This window comes from Miscanthus floridulus, chromosome 7 (assembly GCF_019320115.1).
Source record: "Miscanthus floridulus cultivar M001 chromosome 7, ASM1932011v1, whole genome shotgun sequence".
In the NCBI taxonomy this organism is placed as follows: Eukaryota; Viridiplantae; Streptophyta; class Magnoliopsida; order Poales; family Poaceae; genus Miscanthus; species Miscanthus floridulus.
Genome location: NC_089586.1, coordinates 122550278 through 122575734, shown reverse-complemented (window position 1 = coordinate 122575734; position 25457 = coordinate 122550278). Strand labels below are relative to the sequence as shown.

Here is a 25457-nt window from a genome sequence, read left to right as displayed (position 1 = left end):
ACGAGCCAACCCACTCCGAAGACTTGTCGGCTTCTGTAGGGCTCCGACAGGCTACTACATCTGTAATTCTTTTTAATCAAATGCAATATTTGTAATTAATCATTAAAAAATATTATTTAAAAAAAATCGCCTACTGAGCAGCGTGGGAGGCGCAATCCGTGGCCATGGCTTCTCCGCTCAGCAGCACCAAGCGCGCCACCAGCAGAGCAGGAAGCCCATGATCAACCAGATGCTCTGTTTGGACAAGCTTATCAAATACTAGTACTGTAGATGTAATGCATTTCCATTTATGATTATAGACTCTTGAAAAAAGTAATCTTTTGTCCGGCTTCGCAAGGACAACAGTAATCATTAATACGATCAAAATTCGGTGGGAAAGTGTGACCCAAATGTTCATCGAAAAAGTGTTTTCTAAACAGTTTGTTATCCTAGCACAGGGTGTAATCAATATGGAAAACCTGAACAAATTGAGGAAATCTCATCATCTGTTTCTATTTTGTCTGAATCATTGTGTACATCAGACTTTGAACTGAGTTAAATTGGGAAGACGCTAGCAATCTAGCATACATCTATGTGCTTCGCTCCTACCTCTGAACTAATTATTGACTCCCAAAATTGCATGGAAAAAGAGAAGCCAAGATTCGGCTATAACCATGGTCGTAGACATGGCTCTCGCAAATATGTTACACTGACAGACTTGGCATTCACTGGTGTCTGGTGAAGGCCAGCCGAAAAAACACCTCCCGACTAAAACCCTTATTGAGCGGTGGACCTCACAGGCACTTCTTTACTTCAGGGAATACCAGGCTTTCCTTATTTGCAGCTTCAACATCATCTGGTGATGCAACGGCAACCACGACCCCGTTGTCCTTGATGGTTTCAACAGCATCAGCGAACTCCTTGAAATCCTTCGGACTGTCACATGAAAAAAAAACAATACAGTTTAAATCCAGCGTGACAATCCAATAACCTGAAAAATAAAAAGGTATGCCGATTGGATCATGGATTTGCCTACCTTGTTGATAGTATCTCTTCACGTCTTTGCTGGCGTTCCTCATCCGTGATGCCCAGCAAATATCTCATTAGGCTGAAAAAAAAACGTATGCATGTTTAGCACAGCTACATAATATTTATATGCTATGACGCCACACTAAAGAAAGAGTTAGTAGTCATTGGGACGGTGCCACATTCCTCGCCCCGGGAACACTGTTCCCGTTCCGGAAACACCGGAACAATCTGGTCCCCACAGTGGGAAAACCTTTCTTAAGAAGCATAGCACATTCCTCGATTCTTGTTCCACAACTAAATCATCCTAGAATTTTGTGACTGGAACTAGTTCATACATGTTTGTTCATCGTATTTTCATAAAACAGTCAATCTATAACAAAATGTATCAGAAACAAATGTTGCCGTATCTACTAAGATAATAAATTTCGACCCAACCAATATCACAACCAGCAGCAAGATGTGTTCAGAGATCAGGGCACACAAGCCGCAGGAGCCATTTCCCCCAAAACAAATTACCAATTTACTAAACTTTAGTTATTCTAATAATCATTTTAAAGCTTCGGCCTACTGCAATGTCCATGAACAGGCCTACCAGTGACAAGATGCCAGTTTACAGTACATCATTATCAGCTCTGATCAGCGTAGATGTTTCGATCAAACCCACCAATGATAAGGCATATCATCAATTGTTGGTTAATTGGTATCATCAATTGTTGGTTAATTTGTGCTGGACAAGAGTATGCAGCATAAATAGAGGCTTACATACCTGCTGTAACCTTTAGCATCTGGTAGCTGGTAGGCGTCAACATCGCCTATGGTTCCAATAATAGCTTTTGTAAGTGCATCATCATCCATTTCTAGCTCTCTGAGGAATCTTGCTGTCTCGTCATAGACCTCAAGTGTTTTCAGTAAGTTTGGATCACGATATGATAAATATGAGAACACTCCTGAAACAGTAAACAATATTTAGCACTATGTGAATAGTTTACTATGCAGAAAGCGTAACACATAACTATAATAATAAATATGAATGAGCAACAGGACATTTTTCTTATCGTTTTACCAGTTATATAGAAAATGTTGAAATAACAAGTCATCAAACAGAACTAGAATAGAACCTGAATTGGTGTCAAAATCACAAAATCCTCCATATGCACCACCGCTAACTCGAACACGATCCCATAACCATGTATTGCTTATGTGCTTTTCGATGACATAGGCGCTTCCATTGAGCTGGTATCCACTTTGGTAAAGGTTTCCAGCTTTTCCAACATAATTAACCTTCAACAACAGATAAAATGATATTGAAAATTTTCACTATGCCAAATTGCCAATGAGTAATAATCTCTCCATGGTTGCTGAAAGCACTCAGACAACTAGTCGTTACCTGAGTTGGGACAACAATGGCTTCATTCACAGAAGGTAGACGAGAAAGCCATGGATCACTTCCAAGGGATGGGCTACTTGGGAGTGAATCAAGAAATTTGGCAATATGTTGGCTTGATTTTTCAAGATTTTTCCAGTCACTTGTTAGGTTGATCAAGCAACCATTCTGGGAAAAGAGTGATTTTCTCATTTCCTCGAGTGAAGATGATATGCTGTCCCAGTCTTGATCAATCTTAGTTTCCAGGTCCCGCAGATACTCAAGATAGCTGCCAGCAGCAACATATAAATAAACGAATATCTCATGTGGCAGCATGTTGATAAGAATTATGGCTACTTGTGTGGAAGACAATTGCACTTTTACAAATGGCTTCTCAAAGCACTGAAAGCAAAATCCGTCACACAAAAAGAAAGAAAAAAGAAGAAGAATAAATCAAGAAACCAAATCATAGATGTAAGCTACAGTAGTCTAGCACAGAGCACTCCAGGTATATGCATACAGGGCAGTAATGATAAATTCCATTCTGGGAACCAGCCGACCTGACAATCCACATATGTGCATATAACACAAAGAATCTTACCTAACACCACCCATTTGTTCAGAAATCCATCCAGCTGCATTTAACTTAGCATCCATTCTAGCAGCTGCTATGCCATGGCCACTGCCCCTCAATCGATTCTGTATTGGACAAAGCATTAAATAACCAGATCAAAGCCATGCTTATGACAATATATAGCACAAAGATGCCAGTTTAGTACCTCCATTCTTGCTTTACTTTGAGAAACAAACTGCTTGAACCTCTGCTGTTCTGTGAATTGAACATCTTGAAGAATGATGTACATCTGAAATAACAGAAAAATCATTTATTTTCATTATGTAAATATGATACCAGCAATTGTCTGACAAGATCAGTTCTCATGCAAGTCAACAAATTAAAAAGCAAGCATGTCTTCTACACCTGGCATTCCCTTTGCCAATATGGTCCACATACAACATTATCAAACACATACCAGATTAAACAAATCTTCTACTCGTGGCGCCATTGCCTTTCCCCGAACGATGATGCGAGTAAGAGGATCTTCTTTTCCCTTAACTGATGACGTGAATGGGTAAACTGATATGCCTCCAGTTTTTCTACCAATTAATTGATTAAGTTGCACAAAGTCCATGTCTTTTGTGCCCATCTCCAGTAAGGATTGGCTGGTACACATGCTCATAATTAGTTCAAAAGTCATATAATATGCAGGAATATCTTCATGACAGATCAACAGCAATGCATCGGTCAACCAGCTCACCAGAACAATGGGAACAATTGCAGATGTTCTTTCTTCATTGAACCCATATCAAATACAACCTCAGAGTAGACGACGTCATTGGTGAATAGATCATGTTGCAAAACCCTGACACCGTTTATCTCTCCAACCTACATGTGTTTGTCATTTACCATCAATTTGTAGTCTACATATAAAACAGTAAAATGAAGAACGATAAAGAAATATAACCTACCCAGGAAAAGAAAGGTAACACTAATTATTTTAAAATTTTAAAAGCTTATAGTTCGAAGATTATCGACCGCCCAATACATATCCTGAGAAAAATATTTATGATATACTCGATTGGTAACTTTTGCTGATAGATAGAGAAGCATTCAGCCTGCACCAATAAGTGGCACAAAATTTCTTACTGTGCAGGGTAAGAAGGCATATGGTACACAGAAGTTAGATTTGGCTGGTAACTGTTAAATTTTCCTAGAAATTTTGTGCTATCCGATAAAAAGACTTTTAAGTTCACCAATGTCACATTAACTCTTTATTTAGGTGAAAGTTTCAGAAAATAGGGAATCTGAAAAATCCACATCACACACATATTGGCTCCTAAATAACTTTCCTTGATACCAAGTTGTAGTAATAACTTCTGGTCAGTAGCCCAATACATGTAACTCCCAACAAGGTTAGATTTTTCATAACAAGTTTATATTTAGCTTAGCACTAAGTTGGGCAGACTGCTGATTTCTTCAGAAACTACTTCGAAAACTAAGAACTAGGGCGTACCTAGTGCAGAGAGCTCCCGCTCTGTGCGGGTCTGGGGAAGGGTGTCGGTGGCAAGCCTTACCCTCGCCTGTGCAATACGAGGAGACCGCGACTCGAACCCGGGACCTTCCGGTTACAGGCGGTAGACTCTACCGCTTGCACCAGGCCCGCCCTTCGGAAAACTAAGAACTAGGAACAATTCAAATAGAACACTAGGCTAGGTTTCATGATTATTATTTTTTTTAAATGCAGAACATTGGCCAAATATGTCACAATTGCGAACCAAAGAACTACCTCAATCGGTACATGAGTAGGCTTTTTTGGGATAACTTGCAATGACAGACTAGGGACAGCCTTGAGAGCTTCTGGAGGATCTGGTGTTTCTTGTTTTTCCTTTAGCTCCTTTGTAGCACGTGCCAACTCTGCAAGATCCTCCTGAGTCATGCTAGCTTTCACTTGTTTTAGAATCTCTTTCTCAGTTGCTTCATCACGTGATGCTTTCTCTGGATCAGGCTGCACATTGAAGGTTTAAATTTGAAGTATATCTGAGCCATAAAAAAAGCTAGCTCGGTTTACACGATATGAAGCGAGAAGTTCTCTACTGAGTACTGACCTGCATTTCAACTGTGACACGATGTGAATTCTTCAAAATAAATTTCTCAATGAGTGGTGAGAACACAGCTTTTGATCCCTCTGCAATTCGTGCTTTCAATTGCTGCAGTGGCTGTTCATATTTCAGAGGCTCAAAAGGGTCCATATCATATATCCATTTCCCCTGCATTTTTTTTTGTGAAGTTGAAGACATTACATGAATATCTTCAAACATATGGATTTTCTTAAAATGCAAATCAACAGAGTTATTCATACAATCAAACAAAGCATCAGTGACAAGCCTCGAGGGAATGACCCTGTGTTGTTCTCCCTAAGAGCAAATTCGATCGTGTTCATGGAAGCCTCCACTGCTTCTGTTGCAAATCCTGCCTCTGCCAAATTCTTCAAAGTTTGCATAACCAACTCTTCAACTTTTTGAATATTATCCTCTGATACACCTTTCAGGCCTATGCTAAATTGTGGTTGAAGGAGCTCATCCTCAACACCACCTCCCACAATAGCTTCTCCTAAACCACTTTCAAGAAGAATCCTTCTAAGTGGTGAAGCTGGAGTCCCCAGCAATAGATGATCCAGGAAACCAAGTGCAAGCTCAGTTTCTACATCTAATGGCTCCTCTGACAAAAGCCAATTGATGCACACCATATATTTCTTTGTCAAATCACCTTCTTGACCAGCAGGATACTTCTCTATGATCCTCACAGGTTCTTTGAATAGCCTCTGTGGCCGAACCTTCGATTCACTAGGAGCAGGGCTGGCTTCAAACTGGTCAAGGTATTCTACAGAAGAAAGGGGAAAGAAAAGGATACACATTTTAAGAGGGATAAGAAACAGGAAACTTGGAGGATCATGAAAAAGGTGGTTAAAAAACAGCAGCCATGCGAGTACAATCAGTATTTTCTTTTAGATTTGCATCTTACCACTTAGAACGCGTAGCCGCTCTTTTGGGTCATCATCACCATAGAACCAGATCCTAGCATTGCTTGGATGATAATACTTACTATGGAACTCCTGCAAACGAGCAAGACATACAAGCAAAGAGTGAAAACTAAATTAAGTAATTAACAGCTAACTAAGCAACCAATATTAGCTTAGTGCTACTCCAAAAGATATAGATATTTTTTGTTGGTGCTAGAATGAAATCTGGTGAGGTGATCTAGCACTTGTTTTTTTATACATCACAATGAAAACCACCAGTTATTAAGCAATAGCTAACAGCTCAAAGCAAAAGACATCATGAAGCACTGCATTGCTGGTACAAAGTATATACGAACAAATGGCATAGTAAGTACCAATAAGTGAGAATCCAAAATTTGGATCCAGATTGATAACAAACCTTGAATTCTTCAAAAGTAAGCTTTGGGATTTCATTTGGGTCCCCACCACTATCGACACCATATGTGTTATCAGGGGAAAGTGCCTGCAGAATGTTCTGAAAAGTTAGTCCTTGTACTTGTACCAACTGGAAAAACAAGATCATGAAAAGAGAGGACATAAAAACCGCCTACGAACAGGAAAAAAAAAGCACCCAGGTATATTAGCACAAACAGATAAATTAGGAAAGAATCTATCAAGGAAGCATATACTAATAAAGTTACTGCAACCTACTGTACTAAAGCCTAGAATAAACCCAGTTTAAACAAGAAAGCAGAATGAATACAATAATAAAGCTACTGCAACCTACTGTACTAAAGCCTAGAATAAACCCAGTTTAAACAAGAAAGAAGAATGAATACAGGGGAAATGCAACATCTCTGGACCCAGGTTCATTGCAATAGTCAAGCAACTCATCAGGGGAAAAAAATGAGAGCAATAGACCAACCTATAGGTCTGGACCTGGTCTCATCTGGTAATGATAGTACATAAATTAACCAAAATTCAACTAATTATATGGTCAAACCATCAAAGTTCAATTTCAGCAATAGATTAAGGTAGCAGAAGGGCCTGATCATGTTATGCCCTTTGACAAGGAGATCTCAGGGCAATATCATGTAAAGGATAATAAGAGATGCAATCGCATTGCATTCTCCTAAAGGCTAGTAAAATCAAACAAGATGCCAAGAAATTGAACACCTGAAACAGAACACTAATTTACCTGTTGGGATACACGTCCCATTATGTTATCAGGTTGAGAGTAAACTCCTTTCATCTCATTGAAGACGACACCTAAAATTGTTAAAGGATTATATTCAAATGCATTTTGAATGACAAGTAACGTCACATGTAAATTTGCTTGCTCTATTTAAGTTAGATTGACCAAACAAACCTTTGTATGTTATCTCTTCTTCAGGGTTGTCAAGCTCATAGTGCCAACCTTCTTGTTGAAATGTTTGGAAGTCGTCAACACATTTAGGGAAAAAGACGGCATCAAGGTATACGTCTACCAAGTTGTAAAAATCCTGGAAAGCAACCAAGTGCACAATAAAAATGTTAAACAAAGAGTTGCTGAACAAATGACGCAAGCACATTTGTGGTCATTAGGTCTTACCTTAGTGTTTGTTGATGCAACCGGATAACATGTCCGATCTGGATATGTGAATGCATTCAGGAATGTATGCAAACTACCCTTTAGGAGCTCAACAAATGGTTCCTTTAAAGGGTATTTTCTTGATCCACAGAGAACGCTATGTTCAAGGATGTGGGGTATGCCAGTCGAATTTTTCCTGGTAATAAAAAAACGTCTTTAAAACACCAAAATAAGCTTACATGCAATGATTCATTCTTTCACTATATGTGCCTAGGGCTGGCTAGGTCATTATTGTACAGCAAATCCTACGCCTAATGGACATTGGAATACTAATTACCATAGACAAAACAAAGAAATAAGGATTAACTGCACTTACGGAGGGGTACGGAAAACAATGCCAAAGACTTTATTCTCATCATCATTTGACACAGACATCACTTCAGCACCCGTCTTCTTGTGCTTGTAAAGAACAGCAATTGATTTGCACTCATCTATAGTCTGTTCAGAGACCTTTTTGAATCCGAGCTTTGCAGCATACTCATGTACGTCATCTGTATCTGCTTATGTCAGAAAAAAAGAGGTCACACATTTGATAAACATATGACCTTGATTTTTTGAAATTAGAAAAGATTGTGGTTTAAATGATGGCTTGTTTTCAAGTACTAGTATATTATCAGCTCCAGCAGCCTCATGTCAATACTATGCGCAAAAATCACAGAGCAAATGCATGATTTATGTGCCAACCAAAAATCAATCATGAGACCTAAAACAGTACACAAAAGGGAACCCCACCATAGACTAGCCATCATTTTCATACCAAACCAACTCTGCAGTTCGCAGCAATTCAACACATTACCTCTATTTGCTTCAGCAATTGCAAGTAAAATAGCACACCTCACAACCCTTTCCGCTACAGATATAGGTTCAGACAGAAGCAGTTCTGTTCTCACCATAGGGCACAGGAGAGGGCGAGGTAGATACAGCGGGCGCGGACAGCCTCCGCGCGAGCTGGGCCGCAGCGGACGGCCAGTACCGGCCGGAGCAGTGCAGCGGCGCCGCCGCGGGGCAGAGCCGAGTAGCCGCGCGCCAGGAGTGAGAACGAGGACGTCCGGCGTGCCAAGGATGAGGCTGCAGCGGCGGGCACGACGGGCCTGTCCCTGCGGCAGCGGTGTAGGAGGCGGCGGCCTGAGGTGCGGAGCAGCGCCACCCGCTCCATGCCGCAGGTGTCCAGCTTGCCGGTCTGCCTCTGGGCTCTGGATGGGAGTCCGAGGCTTGTACACGTGTGTTATTAAAAAAGTTTGTAATTATATCTAAGTTATTAAAAATGTTAACCGTACATAGGTGCCACTGCTCTAAATTTCTTTGTCTTACAAGTCATTCCGTCCCTATTCTATTTGTTTTTCGCAGTCTAGTGTGGAACCGGGCAGTGAAATTGTCCGTATTACCCTTGGAGACTCGAATTTCACACAGAAAAAAAAACAGAATGGTTCTGTGTTTCTCAGCAGCTCGACGAAACCTGAGGGAGAGAGAGAGCACGGGGACGGCTCCGGCTCATGGCGACAGCGGTGCGCGGCGGACTAGGAGTGCCGGCGGCGGATCTGGCAGTGAGGCCACCGGGGCACCTCCTTGCTCTCCCCGGGCGCCCGGCCTCTTCCCTCCTGGCGGCGCACACGGCGGCCGTTGGAGGCGACGCGGACGGCCTCCTAGAGCCACCCGCCGGCCTCGCGCCGCGCGCCCCCTGGATCGCGGCCCCCCGTCACTGGAGCGCCGCGGGCACCCTCCTGGAGCACGCGTCGCTGGATCTGCCGACGAGGAACGGCGGCGCCCTGGCTCCCCTCTCCACGGCGACAAGCAGCGAGGCCACCAGGGCACCTCCTTGCTCTTTTCGGGCGGCGTCCACTTCCTCTTCCTATCCCCACCGGTGGTGCATCCAGCATCTTGGGCGCCGCGCGCCTGTGGCGAGTGCGCGACGAGGCTGGGGGACTGAGACGGCGACGACGCCCTGGAGCTCGCGGCCGCGCGCGGGTGTGGCTACGACGGATGGCAATGGCAGTGCATGGCTGACGAGGAGTGCAGCGGTAGATCTCGTGAAGGAGACGGCGACGACGAGCGTGCGGTGGGGCAACTACGAGCTCGGTCGCGTTGACGGTGATGGGGCGCAACGAGGACGACTAGGAGCTCAGCCGCGCGGACGGTGACGGGATCCAGGCAGGTGAGGAGTAGCCAGGCGCCGCCGGATCTGGTGACGTGGCGCGACGGCGCCCTGGCTCCCCTCTCCACATGACGAGCGGCGAGGCCACCGGGTCCGCCACGACGAACGACGGCGTCATGACCGCCTGGGAGGTCGTCGGGCCGAGTCGCGGGTCAGGTTGCCTGGGAGCAGGCGCTGGCGCGGAGCCTGGAGCGTGCGCAGTCACCGGGGGCGCGGGGCCGGGCCGCTGCCGCCGAGGATGCAGGGCGGTGCCGGGGCCGGGAGCGTGGGGCTAGGCCGTCGGGGTCGCAGGGCGGGGCTGGTGCTGGGAGGCGCCAGGGGCGAAGGGCGAGGCCGAGGCCTGGAGGTGCCGTGGGCGTAGGGCCGGGCCACAGAGAGAAAGAAAACTGAGGTGTGAATCGTATACGGTTTCCACCGCCCAAGAGTAATATAGATAATTTCACTAGCCGGTTCCACATCAAACGACGAAAAACAAACAGAACATGGACGGAATGACTTGTAAGACAAAGAAGTTTAGAGCGATGCACCTGTATGCGGACTTTTTTAATGACTCATGTCTTGTTACGGGCGCGTTGGTTGTTGCTGGGAGTGGGACTGCGATTAGGCTTTTGGTTCGTTTCCTGGGCTGTCCCGGTGGCGAGGTTTTTGCTTGGGCTTAAAGAAGCTGAGGAGATGAGAAAAATCTTCGATTTTTGTCTAGCTTTTTTGAGTTTTTTTTCTGGTGGATTTTTTGATGGCTGGGATTGTTCGATTGAATTTCGTTGGCTGATGGTGAGTTGGTGTGAATTGTGGTACACGCAAAGTGTTTGGGAAATTTGGCGTCTTTTGGAAGTGTCTTCAGCGTGGACATTGAAGGGATGTAGAGTTTCGCAAGTTTGTCCTGGGTGTTTAGAATTCTACCTTTTCCAAATACAAGGCTCTCATATAGAATACCAAATACCATTTTTATTTCATTTCATTGGCATGGCTAGAATTTTGGCTCTCTTTGAAGAAGAATATTTTTTTTTAGAAAAAATAAAACTCGAGTTGGGCCTTCCAGCAGCGGCACCGGTACACCGCCACCGCCAAATCCATTGTGTAGGCCCATGAGCAGGCAAATGCCCTTCCGCCTGTTCAACTGAAACCGCATAGCAACCAAAAAAAAAAAAAAACTGAAACCGCATAAATTTGCTTTGAAGTGGAGCCACCCAACAACCCAACAAGGCAGCACTAGCTCGTTTCCATTAGTCTCCGCCACGTTCGTATCCACCTCTTGCGCCTTTCGTTTCCGGCTTCCCTCTCAAAACCTGCTCGCTCCTCGCCGCGACGTGCATTTCCGTAGACCATACCCAACCTGATGGAGGTCATGTCACCGCGGCCGCCGCAGGAGTTCCTGCTCGACAACGCGGCCGCCGGCGCCTACACCCCAAAGTCCGCGATCATGAACCCGTTCGCCTCCACCGACGACGTGGCGGCGGGCAACCCCTTCTTGGCCACCACGGCGGTGACGGCGCCCCCGTCGCCCAACCCGTTCGAGCAACTCCCTCCCGGCGCCTCCGACGCCGACCCCTTCGACCTCTTCCAGCACTTCACCAGCGCTCCCACAAGCCCGGCGCGGGCCGCCGCCATATACGCGCAGTTCGACAGCGTCAACGGCGGCGGCGGCAAGGACGACGGCGACGACGACGTGGGGTTCCAGACCCGCGTGTCTCACTCTATGTCTAAGTGTATGGTCACCTCCACCGTGCCATTCGACTGGGAAGAGAAGCCAGGGAAGCCCAAGGCCGAGTTCGCCAGCGTGTCCGCGACGGTGGAAGCGGGCGAGATGGACGACGACGCGGACTTCGACTTCGGCGTCCTCCTCCACAAGGCCTCCGCGCAGGCGCAAGAACTGACGACGGCCGACGAGCTCTTCTACGAGGGCAAGATCCGGTCTCTGAAGCCTCCGCCGCGTTTACTCGAAAGCGGAAGTGTGGGGTCCTCGCCACGATCGGCGAGGTCCGTGATGTGGTCTCCCCGGCTACGGGGCCGCCTGACCGGCCCTGGCAGTGCCAATGCCAGCTTCGACCCGTTCGCCTTCGCGCTGGCCAAGGCGGCCAATGCTCCCTCCCCTCCTGGCGCCGGCGCCAAACACGACGTGGGCGGCGTCGACTCAGCCTCTTCTCCCATGGATCCGGACACTGCCACGCCCCTGCCCTCCACTACTCCGGCCACCAGCAATGACGGCGGCAGGAAGAAGTGGCGGCTCAGAGACCTGCTCCTCTTCCGGAGGGCAACCAAAGGCCGGACCGCCGGCAACATTAGCAAGGACCCGGTGTTCAAGTACGCGCCGGTGCAACAGCCGGTGAAGACGGCGAGCGCAGGACCCGCGACTGCCAAAGGCGACGCCTCGGCCGGCAAGCACAAGAAGCAGAGCAAGAAGGCGGCGCCAGCAGCGGGCGGCGGCATGCCGGTGCCGCAGCGGCGGAACCTAATGGGTTGCGTCCGGCTGCACCCCGGCCTTCACCGGCTGGCCAAAGGGTTCCACGGCCACTCGGCGCACCTTGGCGGCCGCGGCGCCGCCGCCAGGTCGGCGACATGAAAGGGTAAACGTTTCTTGGAACAACGATAGCCATTTTTCGTTGTGGCATTGCGCCATTTGCTACCCAGTGTACCGTGTACAATTCGGTTCGTTTTTTACAGTGTTCTGTTTGGCCTTCGGTTTACTCTCTACCGGGATGTATTAAACGACAATGATAGAAGAGATTATGCTATACTACTACAACTGTCACTTGGATTGCTTGAGACGTGCTTCATTTTATGGAGAAAACCAGCGCCGGCCCCGGCTGAGTCCGGCAGTCCGTGTCCGGTGTCTTCCTGCAGCGAGAGCCGTGAGCAAGCCTGGTGCAGAAATCACCGGGCGGAGGTGAGCTCGTCGGCAATGGTGGCCCCGTCCGCCACTCCACGACATAATTGTTGTCAGGTGACTCGATTGACGACGTGGTTTGAACACGCTGAGATGCCAACCGGTTGTTCTTACCGACAGTAGTCGAGCAAATTTGTGTCGTCGTGCAATGAATCAGGGATCTAATCTGATAACTATCATACATAATTAGTATATATACGTAACTTTCATTAGGTGTAAACATCGCTGTAAAGTCAATTTGATCGTTAGTGCTATTCGCTGATAAATCATGTTGTGATCTTTGGTCATCCTACGTGTATGGCAATTATCTTCAAGCCGACCACAATACTCCGTGCGAGACTTGTTGAGGAAAGTGCTGGTCATGTTCTGAACCTGTGCACGTCTGCATCACCACACACATAATTAACATGCAGATCACTTCACAGACACTGCAGATCACACGTCTTAACCGACCGCTAATGATGGGGCAGTATGACCACCTGAATCGGATTACATTCGCAGAATTATTTGACTGCCTGCCCTGACATTCCATTCCTCTCGCCCGGGTCAAACACAACGTGCTGATGTCACCCCAATCCAAGCCACGAACAGATGTTTCCCTGCCCGGGCAACCACCGCGCCCTTTTTTTTAGTGAAACGTGCAACGCATCTTCTTGAACAAGTCGGCGCAGCACGTACATACACATGAGGGTTTGGACGATTTGGTTCGGATGAATCTTGCACGATGCAACGTTGCGGACTTGCGGGTCACGACTCACGAGAAGGCACCTATGTTTTGGACGACAATTAGTGCCCTCTCAACCAAATGATGATGGATTTGTATACTGTTAGAGGGTTAGCGATGTCTCCTGTTTTTAAATGGACTACAAAATCTTTACCGTTAATTTTATTAGACAAAAAAGAAAGAATTATATAAATATTGGAAAAACTGTCCGGTCCCAACTCCGCAACTAAGAGAGCCAGCTACCACGGGTAAGATGATATACAACTTAGCCTCCTATGCCCTATTCATTTGGCTGATAAGTCATGATTGAAAGTACTGTTGACTGATTTATTGTGAAAGAAAAATATTATTCGTTAGCTGAAAAAAGTATGGCTTATAAGCCAAACGAACAGACGGTGTTATTTCTCGTTGTTTGTTTTTTTTTTGTACAACTGTCAGGTGCGAACTCCGCGACTTAGCCACAGCTTGCCACGTTGTAGTGAATAGTGACGCCATAGTTGTACCTGTGTTTGGTTGATGAGAAAATTTAGACAACCAAGAAAACACACTCCTTTCTCACCACATAAAGTGGCGTTTGATTTGGGCGTCATATCTACGCTACCACCACATCTAGGGCATGGCTAACTTAAAAATGTTAGAAGTATTTGTTCTACCATCAGTAACTTGGGGACTATTTTTTTTCAAACTGAAGGAGGAATTATATTAAAAATCGACACGGCACATCCCTAAATTATGCAAGAAAAAAATCTAAAATAAAAATAAAGTATTCTATCCATATTTTTCTATCACCATATCTTCCTTAGTGGCTTTACTCATTCTAGAACAAAGTCTAATTGAGCACCAAAGCCTCCTTAGAGCAACCCTAAGAGACTCTTTTATATTATTGTTAATGTATAGGAATAGAGATTTTGGTAAAAAAAAATACTCTCCAACAACCTCTTTAATTTGATATCTAAATATAGACATCTTCTATTCCAGATCTCTCGCTAGCCAAAGGTAAAGAGCGGAGATAGCTCTCTAGAGTGCGCACAAGATATAGAAAAAGTTGTTGGAGGGTAAAAAAACATATAAAACAATTTTTTACTAAAAAATAACTCTCCAAATGATAAACTAGAGAGTAAATTTTAGAAATGCTCTTGGAGATACTCTTATGCTGGATTCAATGATCAGTTCTAAAACATTGGACATATCGCAAGATTCAACGTTCCGGAACCAATTCAAAATGCATCTGAAATAATGAAAGAACATCGACAATTGCATCATTTGGTATAACATAGGTTGCAATTCGTCGCCTCTAACCCTTGATTGGCCATGTATACTTGATTTCCTCTCGGTAACCAACTGACCATTGACAATGAGATCAATGACCCGGAGTCCATAACTTGAAATTTGAGAACGCTTTGTTGCTTTTTTTTTCGCACGGTGACACCATGAACTCGAGTTATAGGGTCAGAGTTTGGTGTAAGATCCCGTATGGCCCTATGCTCCGTGCTATTCACTTCTTTGTACTGCTGAATTGATCCACAAATTGATGAGTTTATTATCTTAATCGATGATGATGGTCAGAGACTCATTTGCCTTTGCACCACTGTATAGTAGAGTCAAATCACCTTGAGTTTGATCAAGATTATATAAATAAGTGTCATTATTATGATATCACTAAGTATAGTTGGATACGTCATGCAACGTTCACAATATACCTATTTAGGGTTATAAATTCTCTATAAATTTAATTAATTTTAGATTGTTTGACCATAGATATAACTAATTATATTCTTTATGGGACGGTGGTAGTTGCAAATTAAAAAAGCTAAGCAAACTATAAATACGAATAATTTAACGTACTCATATTTTAGTTTGAAAAGAAAACCCATTCATATCTTCGCTTAGTGCCAGTTAGGTAAATAGTGCCCTGTTTAGTTCCCAAAAATTTTTGCGCAGTACCTGTCACATCGAATCTTGCGGCACATGTATGGAGTACTAAATGTAGACGAAAAAAAAAAACTAATTGCACAGTTGGGTGAGAAATCGTAAGACGAAACTTTTGAACCTGATTAGTCCATAATTAGACACTAATTGCCAAATACAAATAAACGGGCTACAGTACCCAAAACCAAAAAATTTTGGCTTCTAAACGCGGCCTAGATAGAGAAAAGCAAAAGACGGAGACCATTCAAAATTCAAAATTGCCATTAGGCTTTCGCTTACGAAAGGGGAAAACCCAAGCAAAGCCCTGGTTCCATTCCATTCAGCACTGGGAGGCACCGGCACCCACGCCCACAAGCAGAGGAAGGAAATGGCAATCGCAATCTCGCAGGAGGCCTTCGACTCCATGGTCCGGGAGAACATGGAGGACCTCGGCATGGACCCCGATGAGGCCCTCGCTGACGCCGTTGAGGCGCTCACCCTCCAGGGAGCCGATCTCTCAGGTAACCACTCTTCGTCAGATCCGCCCCTCGACGTTCTCTGCACTCTTGCAATCTTCACACAGCCCCTCGCTGCTTCGTCCAGGGATCATTAAGCGCGTGCCGGGAGAGGCCACCGCGACGGAGGTGAGCCCGGTGGTGCGGGTTCTGGACGAACTGAAGGCCTCTCACAGCGCCAGCGGTGGGTCGGAGCAGGATCTCGACGGGCTCGTCTCTCTGCTCGATGAGTTGCGCGGCCTGTGCTGCTCCGACGAGGGTTCAGAGAATGCAGCGATCGCGGTACGGAATGGCGTCGTGGAGGCGCTCGTCGCCCTGTGCGTAAGGATGGCAACGGGTATATACCCATCGGGTATCGCCGAAATGTTCTCTTCCCCGCTACGGAGAATTCATCCCGTCCCCATCCCCATTAACTGTCTCGGGTATAGATTCTTGCCCATCCCCGTACCCATCGGGTATCGGTCGGGTAACAGATACCCGACGGGTACTGCATACCCGATAAACAAGGACACTTGGGGTCGCAGCTTTGCAATCGAAGACATTTCTTCTTCACCCGGGTATAAGTGTCGGAGTCTCGGAGATGCCGAGGAGAAGGAGCGAGGTTGCGAGGAGGACGAGCAAAGGTGACAGAGAGACCGAACTGAGGAAGCGAGGGGCACGAGCGCTCGTGAGACAGGCGTGCTTGTGCTGCTGGCGGAGATGGTGAGGAAAAATTGAACGAGGGTTCCTAGAACACACAAATTATATATATGACTGTTCAGATTTGGACCAAAATATCTATGTTGAGCTTCTTTGGGCCTAATACTCGCATGACAACTCAAATAGTCGGGTTCCCCAACGGGTAACGGGGACGGGTAAACAGGGAACGTTCCCGTACCCGCTATACCCGTCGGGTATGGATTCTTGCCCATTTAGATGCCCGCGGGTAAAGATATGATCCCATCCCCGTCCCCTAATGGATCAAATACCCGTCGGGTATCGGGTATCGGGTCCCCGTTGCCATCCTTACCTGTGCGCGTCCGGTCGGGTTCAGCAGGAGAGGCTGCTTGTATCGGCCTTGAAGACGCTTAGCTCCGTGCTCCGTGGTATGGCATTGGTGTCCTTGCGGGTTCTCTGAGATGTGTCATTTTGTTTGGCAATTTACACGGTTCTTCTATTCACAACATGCTTGTAATAATGACTTCCCGGTAGCAATTTTCTTTAACTAGCATGGTAGCATGTGTATATTCCTGGATATTGTGAAGATGCACTTGGAACCGGCTACATGTTTCTGCTCGACTGAACTTACAATTGCACGAACGCTATGAAATGGCATGCTAGAAACTAGTGTTTTCAACAATTTCAGAAAAAAATGAATTCATTGTTCTGATAAATTCACCACGCAGTTGCTCTATTCAGATGACTGCTATGTGCATTATATAAACCTCCACCCATATGCAGTTTCACAAACTGCACAGCTATAAAATGTCTTGTTCTGCTATACCCTGTCGCATATCAGTTGTGGTTCTATGCATAGTTATTTACCAACTTATTACAATCCATTAGTCTTTACTTTTTCTTGATCTTGCACTGCAAACTGGTGCTGAGAAAGGTCTTGTCCACTCTAAATTATACCCTGTCATAGACAACCTCCATTCTCTTCTAACTTTAGGAAATATTCAATCTGCAGATGTGGCAAGCACTGAAAAGTTCAGACAAAGTGAGGGACCCAAAATTGTCATGGATCTCTTGAAAGGAGGGGCTCAGAAAATTCAGATTTATTGGATGCTGGATTTAGTGTTGTGGCAGCGGGTTCTGCTGGCAATGAAGTTGTGAAAGAGTCCTTTATGGACCTGAAGGTTGATGAACTCATTCTGCGGGTTATGAAGGATAAATCAAAAGCTAATGTGCAAAGCTTGTACGATGCCATACGTGTTCTGTTGACACCTGATGACAACCGAGTGGTGGCTTCTCAGGTGTGTCCTATATTCACAGTTTTAGTGTTTCACATTGGCAGTTGCACCAGTTTCTATGCTAATTGCTAATATGCGGTGGTTTGTGGAAGTACCTGGCAGTGCATTTGCTATGTGATCTTCTATGGAAATAGATTGTGACATGGTGAATAGCTTTTGCTAATACCTAGTTGTGTGCATGGGGTGATGATTCTATATGTCATTTGTTAATATTGTAACTTCTTGGTATCATTTCAATAGGAATGCAACAAGAAGTAAAAAAGCAGCATCTCAGTAGTCATTTGAATAGAATCAGATTTCTAACTTGCAATTTAGTACTAAATACACTTCTAGTAATAATGATTAGATACTAAAGGAGCATCTTAACATACGATGAAGTGCTAGGTGTTAGCTTCAGTATTTGGTGACATTGTTATGCCCATCTTTTTTTTTCTTTTTGTATGCAACCTTTTTCAATGTCATCAGAGCATGTGTATCTCAGATTGCAAACTTTGATTCAAATTTGCCTCGATGTGTTTATAACCCAATGCATATTTTTCCTTGGCAAATGGTAATTGAAATATGGACTAAAACAGATGAACTTGGCCAGGTATATGGATACTCCCGGAGATTTGCTGAAATCGGGGTTGCTGAAGTTCTTGTCAATGCACTTCATGAGCAAGTTGCTCCTTCCAGCTTGCCATCTGCTTGTGCTGCTTTAAAGTCGATTGCAGTCAATGTAAGCTTTGCAATGTTATCAATTTTTAAGTTGTTCAAGCTTCAGTTTAATTGGAAAAATAACTTCTCAGGAGGGTATCCATCTGGCAAGTTTGGGATTCAGATTTGAACTAAATTGTATGGATTTGATTTGATAACCCCGTGTCCAAAAAGGCCCTTATTGGTTTAGTCTTTCATCTGTAGCTAGCAGCCCCTGGCAAGTCAAAATTTAATTTTCATGTGGCCAGTATTCAGAAAAATCTAGTGCTTGAAAAATATGATACTCTTTATAATAAACTGTCAGCCATCCTTGACATTTCTAATGTTTTAATCATTTTTTCCCTTGAAGGAACTATATTTGTAAAGCAAAAGGTAGCTACACCTATTTGATTATGAGATGACATAGGAGAGCTTTACCACCTTCTGTTGTGTGTTGGCACAGGATGAAATATGTCGTTCCATATCTGAAAATGGTGGAATTGATATGCTTCTTCAATGCATTGACGAGGCTGGTGAGCAGAAGAACAAAGTTATAGCAAGATCTGGCTGCTCTTTGTTGTCCAAGGTATGGTAGTGTGCTACAGCACTGCAACCTTTTCTGCTTGAGAACATTATTGAACTTTCAATAAACCATACATCACATTTTTTTCTTCTTTAAGCTTGCTGCAAGCGATGCAAACAAGTCTGTTATCATTCAGCGAGGTGGTTTCGATAGGTTCCTAAAGTTGACATCCAGATTTTCAGAAGATCCTGCTATAATTCAAGAGGTACTATTGAAATTGGAATACTGAAGAATTTCTGTATTGAGATACCGTCCTGAGGTAAATGAATGCGCAGGTTATGTCTATGGTGACGGTCCTCATACTGAGGTCACCAGAAAATGCAGCACGTGCAATGGAAGTAGGCTATGGAACTCTGGCAATACAGTCAATGGAAAGGTTCCCCTCCTCCGGCCAGACTCAGAAGCAAGCATGCCTTATGATTCGCAATCTTGTTGTCCGAAACCCTGAGAACAGGTATGCTGTGGAATGTACACACACATCTTCCTTTTTGACACCATAACCTACGCAGAATCAGTCTGCCTAACAATGAGATCTCTGGACGGCATTCCAATTCCATTCGCTATTAATGCAGCAAGTTTATAGACATCCTGACATTTGGTGATGCCATTGCAGGACCATCCTGCTTAATGATGGTGCAGAAAAGCTTATTAGAAAGGCCAAGGCGCTGCACGGAAGCTGTAAAGATGCTGCCTCGTCTGCCTTGAGGGACCTGGGCCTGGACAACTACAATGCATAGACACCATAGGAAGTCTACGTAGAGTTAGTTTGGCGATGGTAGAATGTTTTGGTGGAAAAATACACGGCGTGAGTCACTGCTGTGCTTACATGAATGGTTCCAGTTTTGTGTGCAATCCAACTTCAGGGCTATTACATGGCACTACTAGCTGGCTATGCGCAAAATAACTCCATTGCATTGACACACGACAAAATAAGCAAAAGCACGTGCATGCCGGTACCACGCGCCGTTAAGTCAATGGTGATTCACAGACCAAAACCGTCGTCAGCAAACGCGTCTGCGAATCTGACTGTTAAGTCAACGCCTGGCAATATACGTGTCTGAGAATCCGAATGCTCAGTCAATGCCGATTGCCAGGCAATACATTTCTACGAAACGTTGTGAGTCATGGATCCATGGTTCCTTCCATGCTGCAAACAAAAAGGCTCTGGTGTGTGGTGTCACCCCCAACTACTTCGGTCATCTAATGAGGGTATTTCCGGTCGTGCAAACTCCCTTCTGTTACCTGAAGAACATAAAACATGAACTCAGAATGTGCAAGCAAAAACACGTTCAAAACTTTTTTTTGAAACAATAAAAAAAACACATTCAGAACTTTTCATTATCTAAAAAAAGCACGTTCAAAAAAACCAAAGGATATATTGGCTGTAGGCTGTAAAGCAAGATCTGGTTACTTTACCTAAAAACTTTGACTTGCGACAAGAGAATAACTATGAAAAGTTAAACTTGCAGGATCAGCTATTCTCCTACAAGAGAACAAAACAAATCATCAACACTTCTGCTCAACAATATTAGCAGGCAATGACTCGTGTCATATACAAAGATCCAGACTAACACTTTTATAAGGAAAATAACAGAATGTGGTAGTAGAAAAGTACTTTGTCACCCTTCTCTGATCCTCCTGAAGGTTGGAACAACTTTGAAAACGCCTTCTTCTCCCGATCTCGCCTGTCAGAAATCTGACAGAATTGCCAGTGAAAATCTAGAAAAAGATGGTATCTTAGTCCTAAGATTCACGGAAGTAACAAACCAACCTTCTTTTTTGCAGCAGCAAGCTCTCGCTTAATTCCTCCTGGAGGATATCACAAACAAAATCCAGTGGTTTCAGTTGTGAACAAAAGATTAATAACAAGTGAAGAAGATAGGGTGATACACAAACCATCATTTGGCTCTAACTCCAGTGCTTGCTTGAAGCTCTCAACTGCTGCATCAATATGGTTGAGTGCCATGCGTACCTGCAAATGTGGTACAATGTGAAACCTGACGTGTCTGAAAGGAGGTTTGAATTGACTATGAAGACACTAAAAGTCAGTCCTACCAATGCCAAGACAACAAGGACATAATACGGTATCAGTAATGGCAAGAATTGTACTTACAAAACTACGATAGTGTGGCAGGAATGTGACGTATAAGTAGACATTCCATCGAAAAGAGCACATGCAAATAAGTCAGTTAATATTCTCCGCATACATCATTATGTAAGAAAAACTCTCCAAATACATATACATATAGAGAAAAAATCATGGGAAAAGTAATGCTTCATTTAGTCACAGTTTTTGGTCAAACCAGGCTTATTGCACATACAGGACACATAAGGTTATTTGTGAAAGGTTATTTGTGATATGATGTTTCAAGTTTAAAAATGTCCACAATTCAATACCAAAGACAGACATTAACCTGTCCTTGTCGGAAAAAAGCTTTCGCATTGTCCTCCTTTTCACGCAGTGCAAAATCAGCATCTAACAAAGCACCCTCGTAATCTCCCAACTTCAGTTTGCAAGCCTGAAGAAGTTATAACTGGCTTCAATATACTAGCAAGACATAGTAATGTTTGCACATCTAACGGACAGCTCAACTGTAGGTACAGTTGAGGAAACACTAATAATGCAGAAAATAGAACCTTGCAAAAAGTTATACTATAGAATCAGAAATTTGTGCACGAACAAGAGGCTGAAACGGAACTTACACAGCTATTTGTGAATATAACTGACTTTGTTTTTCGCAGAGCGGTGCTCCTCTCTGAGCATAAATAGACTGTCAGGACTAAAAGAAAAATGTGCAAACTGAGCAGTGATGAGAAAAAGGGAAAACTACCTTCATCAATGTCTTCTTTCTCCCAGCAAAGATCTAAGTACCGCATGGATTTCCTGTATTTTCTGAGCGCTGTCTTGTAATCCTGTTTCTGTATAGAGGCAGTAGCAAAAGTTGCAACATCCAAAATGCATTTAGGTTTAGCAAACAATTTGGCTAAAATCAAAACGCAAGATATGCAGACTGTAGCTGGGTTTTCAAAGTAGCTAACTTATCAAGTGGAGTTCACTAATGTGTTCACAAAATGCTGTGTTTTGAAATTGACATGAAGTTCATTAGCTAACTGCATGGCTTCTAGTTTGCTACTAACCTGAATAGCCTAATAGTGACAGTCTGCCACAGTTGAAATCATGCATAGACTTAAAAAGAGTACATGACATAAGATGCAGTCAAGAAAAGAAAAGGAACCTTGAAGCTTTCATTTCCAAAAGCCTTTGCAGACTCCACAGCATCCATCCACCAAGAAATTTCTGCAGGCTTTTCATCGAGATCAATCGGCCAATCAGGATACATGTCACCATCCTTGAAAAAATTTACAACTCCATCATTGGCACCTTCTGGAAGTTCTCCACAATCAACAATAACAATATCGTCAGTTGGACGATCAGCTTCATCAACAGAAATATGCTCCATTGCACGAACCACCCCCATTCCTTTTATAGCCCTTCCAAAAACAACATGATTCCCATCCAGGTGAGGTGTTCGGGTGGTAGTGATGAAAAACTGAGACCCATTTGTGTTGGGGCCAGCATTTGCCATTGATAGCATCCCTTTTCTCTCATGCTTCAAGATAAAATTCTCATCCTCAAAATTCAATCCATATATCGACTGGCCCCCAGTTCCATCACCAACAGTTATATCTCCGCCTTGCACCATAAAACCCTTGACTATGCGATGAAAACATGATCCCTGAAAGTAACATTTTTGGTCCCAAGAAGCATTTAAGGTTGTCAGGGGGAAAAAATCTTGGAGGTTAAAAATCTAGGCAGAAAAACAGACATCAATTGGCAGAGGACAAAAGTGGAATTAGTTGTCAAGAAAGAACAGACCAATTCTGGTCTATATAACAAAGGCTTACCATCATCTTTCTTTCAGCAAAGGAATGGATAATGATTTATTAAGTCTGAAGGCAATGATTATGCACTTCTGCTAACTACATCCAACTAACATCATAGACACCACCAAGCTCTTATGGAGAAATGGTAAAGCAACTCCCACAATATGTCCGAGTCCCCACCATTACAAAGTACAAAGCATGGAAGTCCCACTAAGATAATTGCACAACTGGATACATGTACTTGCAAACAGCAGAGTGGAAAGTGTAGTCACTACTGTGTCAATTATGTATTTGAGTAATGCTCACGCATCATCATTCCAACACAAGATTTTGAAGAATCTCAGCTTTTAAAGTGACAATTGACAAACCTCACTCAAAATGTTAACCATCTCAAACCAAGAAGGCCATATCACACCACACACTGCTAACAAAACACCGTCCACACAAAGTGTTAGCCACAGAAAAATATATGAAATTTGATAGCCGTATGTGTGGGCTTTCATCAAGTACTTCAGACTACTAGAAAGAATGCAACTATTGGAAGGACAAATGCATGTGAAGTGTGGTGAGGTCCAAAATGGAGGTAGGGCCATGTTTACCTGTACCAGCACTAGTAGCACCACTAATAGGCAGTACTACATCAAAACTAATTGCAAAGCAGCACAGCAATTTAGATTTTACAAAAAACAAAAGCAAACAACATTACAACCAAACAGTCCTAATAAAGACCCCCAAAAAACGAGTCCGTCGAATCAAAGCAAAAGGCCTTGGAAAGAGAGCACTGAATGAAGTAAAACAAAATCTACAAACTAAAACTATAATCGCACGTCACTGGCACATCAAAAACTTAGATCGGCAAAACCGCGTTGGATAAGCTGCGATAACAGTACATCTGCACCGATGAAGTTGCATTTATTTAGTACATCAGACCAGGCTCCGAGAGCCAGGGGGGGCTTTTACTGACAGTAAAAAGCGCACCAGAAGCTGACAGCTGCAACAGTCGGCGCGATATCATTGTACTGATTCATGAGTCACACCTGACGAAGTTTACAGCTAAAATTCGACCGAGCGAACGTTAGGAACTCGGTGGTTACAGAATTGAGAACCAAATTGATCTCGAGCAAACCTCTCTATTTGTACCAACCAAAATTCCAAAACCTAGTTGCTAATCTTCGAATCGCACTAATAGAGAGGACGAACCCCAATTCGACCAACAAAATCACACGACTCCCATATCGAAATGCCTACACTGCCGCACTAAACCCCGACAGGCAACCGCACCACATCAAACCCCACCCCCCTGCAGCCGAAAACACGAAAAAAAAATGCACACGGGAGCCAACCGGAGCGGACCTTGTAGTGGAGCTTCACGCCGGTTTCGGGGCCGACGCCCTTCTCGCCGGTGCAGAGCGCGCGGAAATTCTCCGCCGTGCGCGGCGCCACGGAGGCGTAGAGCTCCACCACGATCCGCCCCTCCAGCTCCCCGCCGATGCTCACGTCGAGGAAGCACCTAGGGTTCCTCGCCACCACCTCCTCCGCGGCCGCCGCCTCAGCAGCCGCAGCCACAGCCGCGGAGCCCTCGCCGCCGTCATCCATTGCCACGACAAGCTGGGAGGAGGGAGCAAGACCTAGCGCCGGACTTGTCAAGGCGCGCGACGGTGGCGGCGGCGTGAGCGAAGAAAAGCGAGGCGACGGTGTGTTGCTGCAACACTGTTGCAGCTTTGCAGGCTCGCAGAGCAGCGTCGGGCGGCGTGGTCAGTTCAAAAAAGGAGGGAGGGGAGGAGGGACGGAGGACTGGGAGGACCGGACAGGACAGGACAGGACAACAGGCGGGGCAGGGCCGCAGGGGGCCTCCGCCTCGTGAGGTGTGGGCGTCAGTTTGTTGCTGCCGCCGTGCTGGGGCGGTTGGGGCCGATTCTGTTGGGCCTAGACGACCACGTTTTTTTTAATAACAGAAAATCAGCCCTTGTTTAGTTCTAAAAAAATTTCTCAAAAAATGCTACAGTACCCATCACATCGAATCTTGCGATATGTGTATAGAACATTAAATGTAGACGGAAAAAAACTAATTGCACAGTTTGGTTAGAAATTGCGAGACGAACGTTTTGAACCTAATTAGTCCATAATTAAATACTAATTACCAAATAAAAACGAAAGTACTACAGTAGCTCAGATTTCAAAATCCAGCCAACTAAACACGCGCTCATATGTTTTGAGCCCATGTCTTGAAAAATACTTTTAACCTCCACAACTTCCACGACAGTACCTTTGCAAAAAAAAAAACTTTCACGACAGTACGATTTTCACTTTCATTTATTAAACATAAACTCTACTACACAACGGTGGCGGACTTGTGTGACTGTGCAAAGATGAGCCGGCGACACCTCCACCGTAGGCAGGTTAGGGTTTGTTGCCTCCTTCGGACTCTAGATCCCTGACAACAGGCTGGTCCGGCGTTGGGTGGGCACTGGGCGGGGCGGCGAGGCAGCGGAGCACCGGTAGCTGTGGTGGTGGAGGCATCGGTTTGGATGTGGTAGGGACGGGGGAGGCTCGTCGATGACCGATTGATCGAGACGACAAATTAGCGGACGACGGGATTGACAGGCGGAGGCAGACGGCAG

General features: G+C 44.8%; 2 protein-coding genes and 2 pseudogenes across 2 annotated transcripts; 2 read left to right on the top strand and 2 right to left on the bottom strand.

The window, feature by feature from the left end:
- Window positions 1-467: 467 nt before the first annotated feature.
- Window positions 468-8746, bottom strand: LOC136467791 (presequence protease 1, chloroplastic/mitochondrial-like; annotated as a pseudogene).
- Window positions 8747-10929: 2183 nt separating this feature from the next.
- LOC136464558 (uncharacterized) lies at window positions 10930-12444 on the top strand. Its single transcript, XM_066463503.1, has one exon. The coding sequence runs from the start codon at window positions 11047-11049 to the stop codon at window positions 12268-12270; it is 1224 nt and encodes a 407-aa protein (XP_066319600.1). The 5' UTR covers window positions 10930-11046; the 3' UTR covers window positions 12271-12444.
- A 3101-nt stretch (window positions 12445-15545) lies between these two features.
- Window positions 15546-19778, top strand: LOC136467790 (uncharacterized; annotated as a pseudogene).
- A 286-nt stretch (window positions 19779-20064) lies between these two features.
- LOC136467789 (peptidyl-prolyl cis-trans isomerase CYP40-like) lies at window positions 20065-24702 on the bottom strand. Its single transcript, XM_066466574.1, has 10 exons — window positions 24190-24702; window positions 22188-22688; window positions 21783-21870; window positions 21655-21707; window positions 21366-21470; window positions 20848-20923; window positions 20723-20760; window positions 20567-20647; window positions 20368-20434; window positions 20065-20193 (listed from the first exon to the last, which is right to left on the bottom strand). Exons 1-9 carry the CDS (start codon window positions 24430-24432, stop codon window positions 20423-20425), a joined length of 1197 nt encoding a protein of 398 aa, XP_066322671.1. The 5' UTR covers window positions 24433-24702; the 3' UTR covers window positions 20065-20193; window positions 20368-20422.
- Between the last annotated feature and the right edge of the window lie 755 nt (window positions 24703-25457).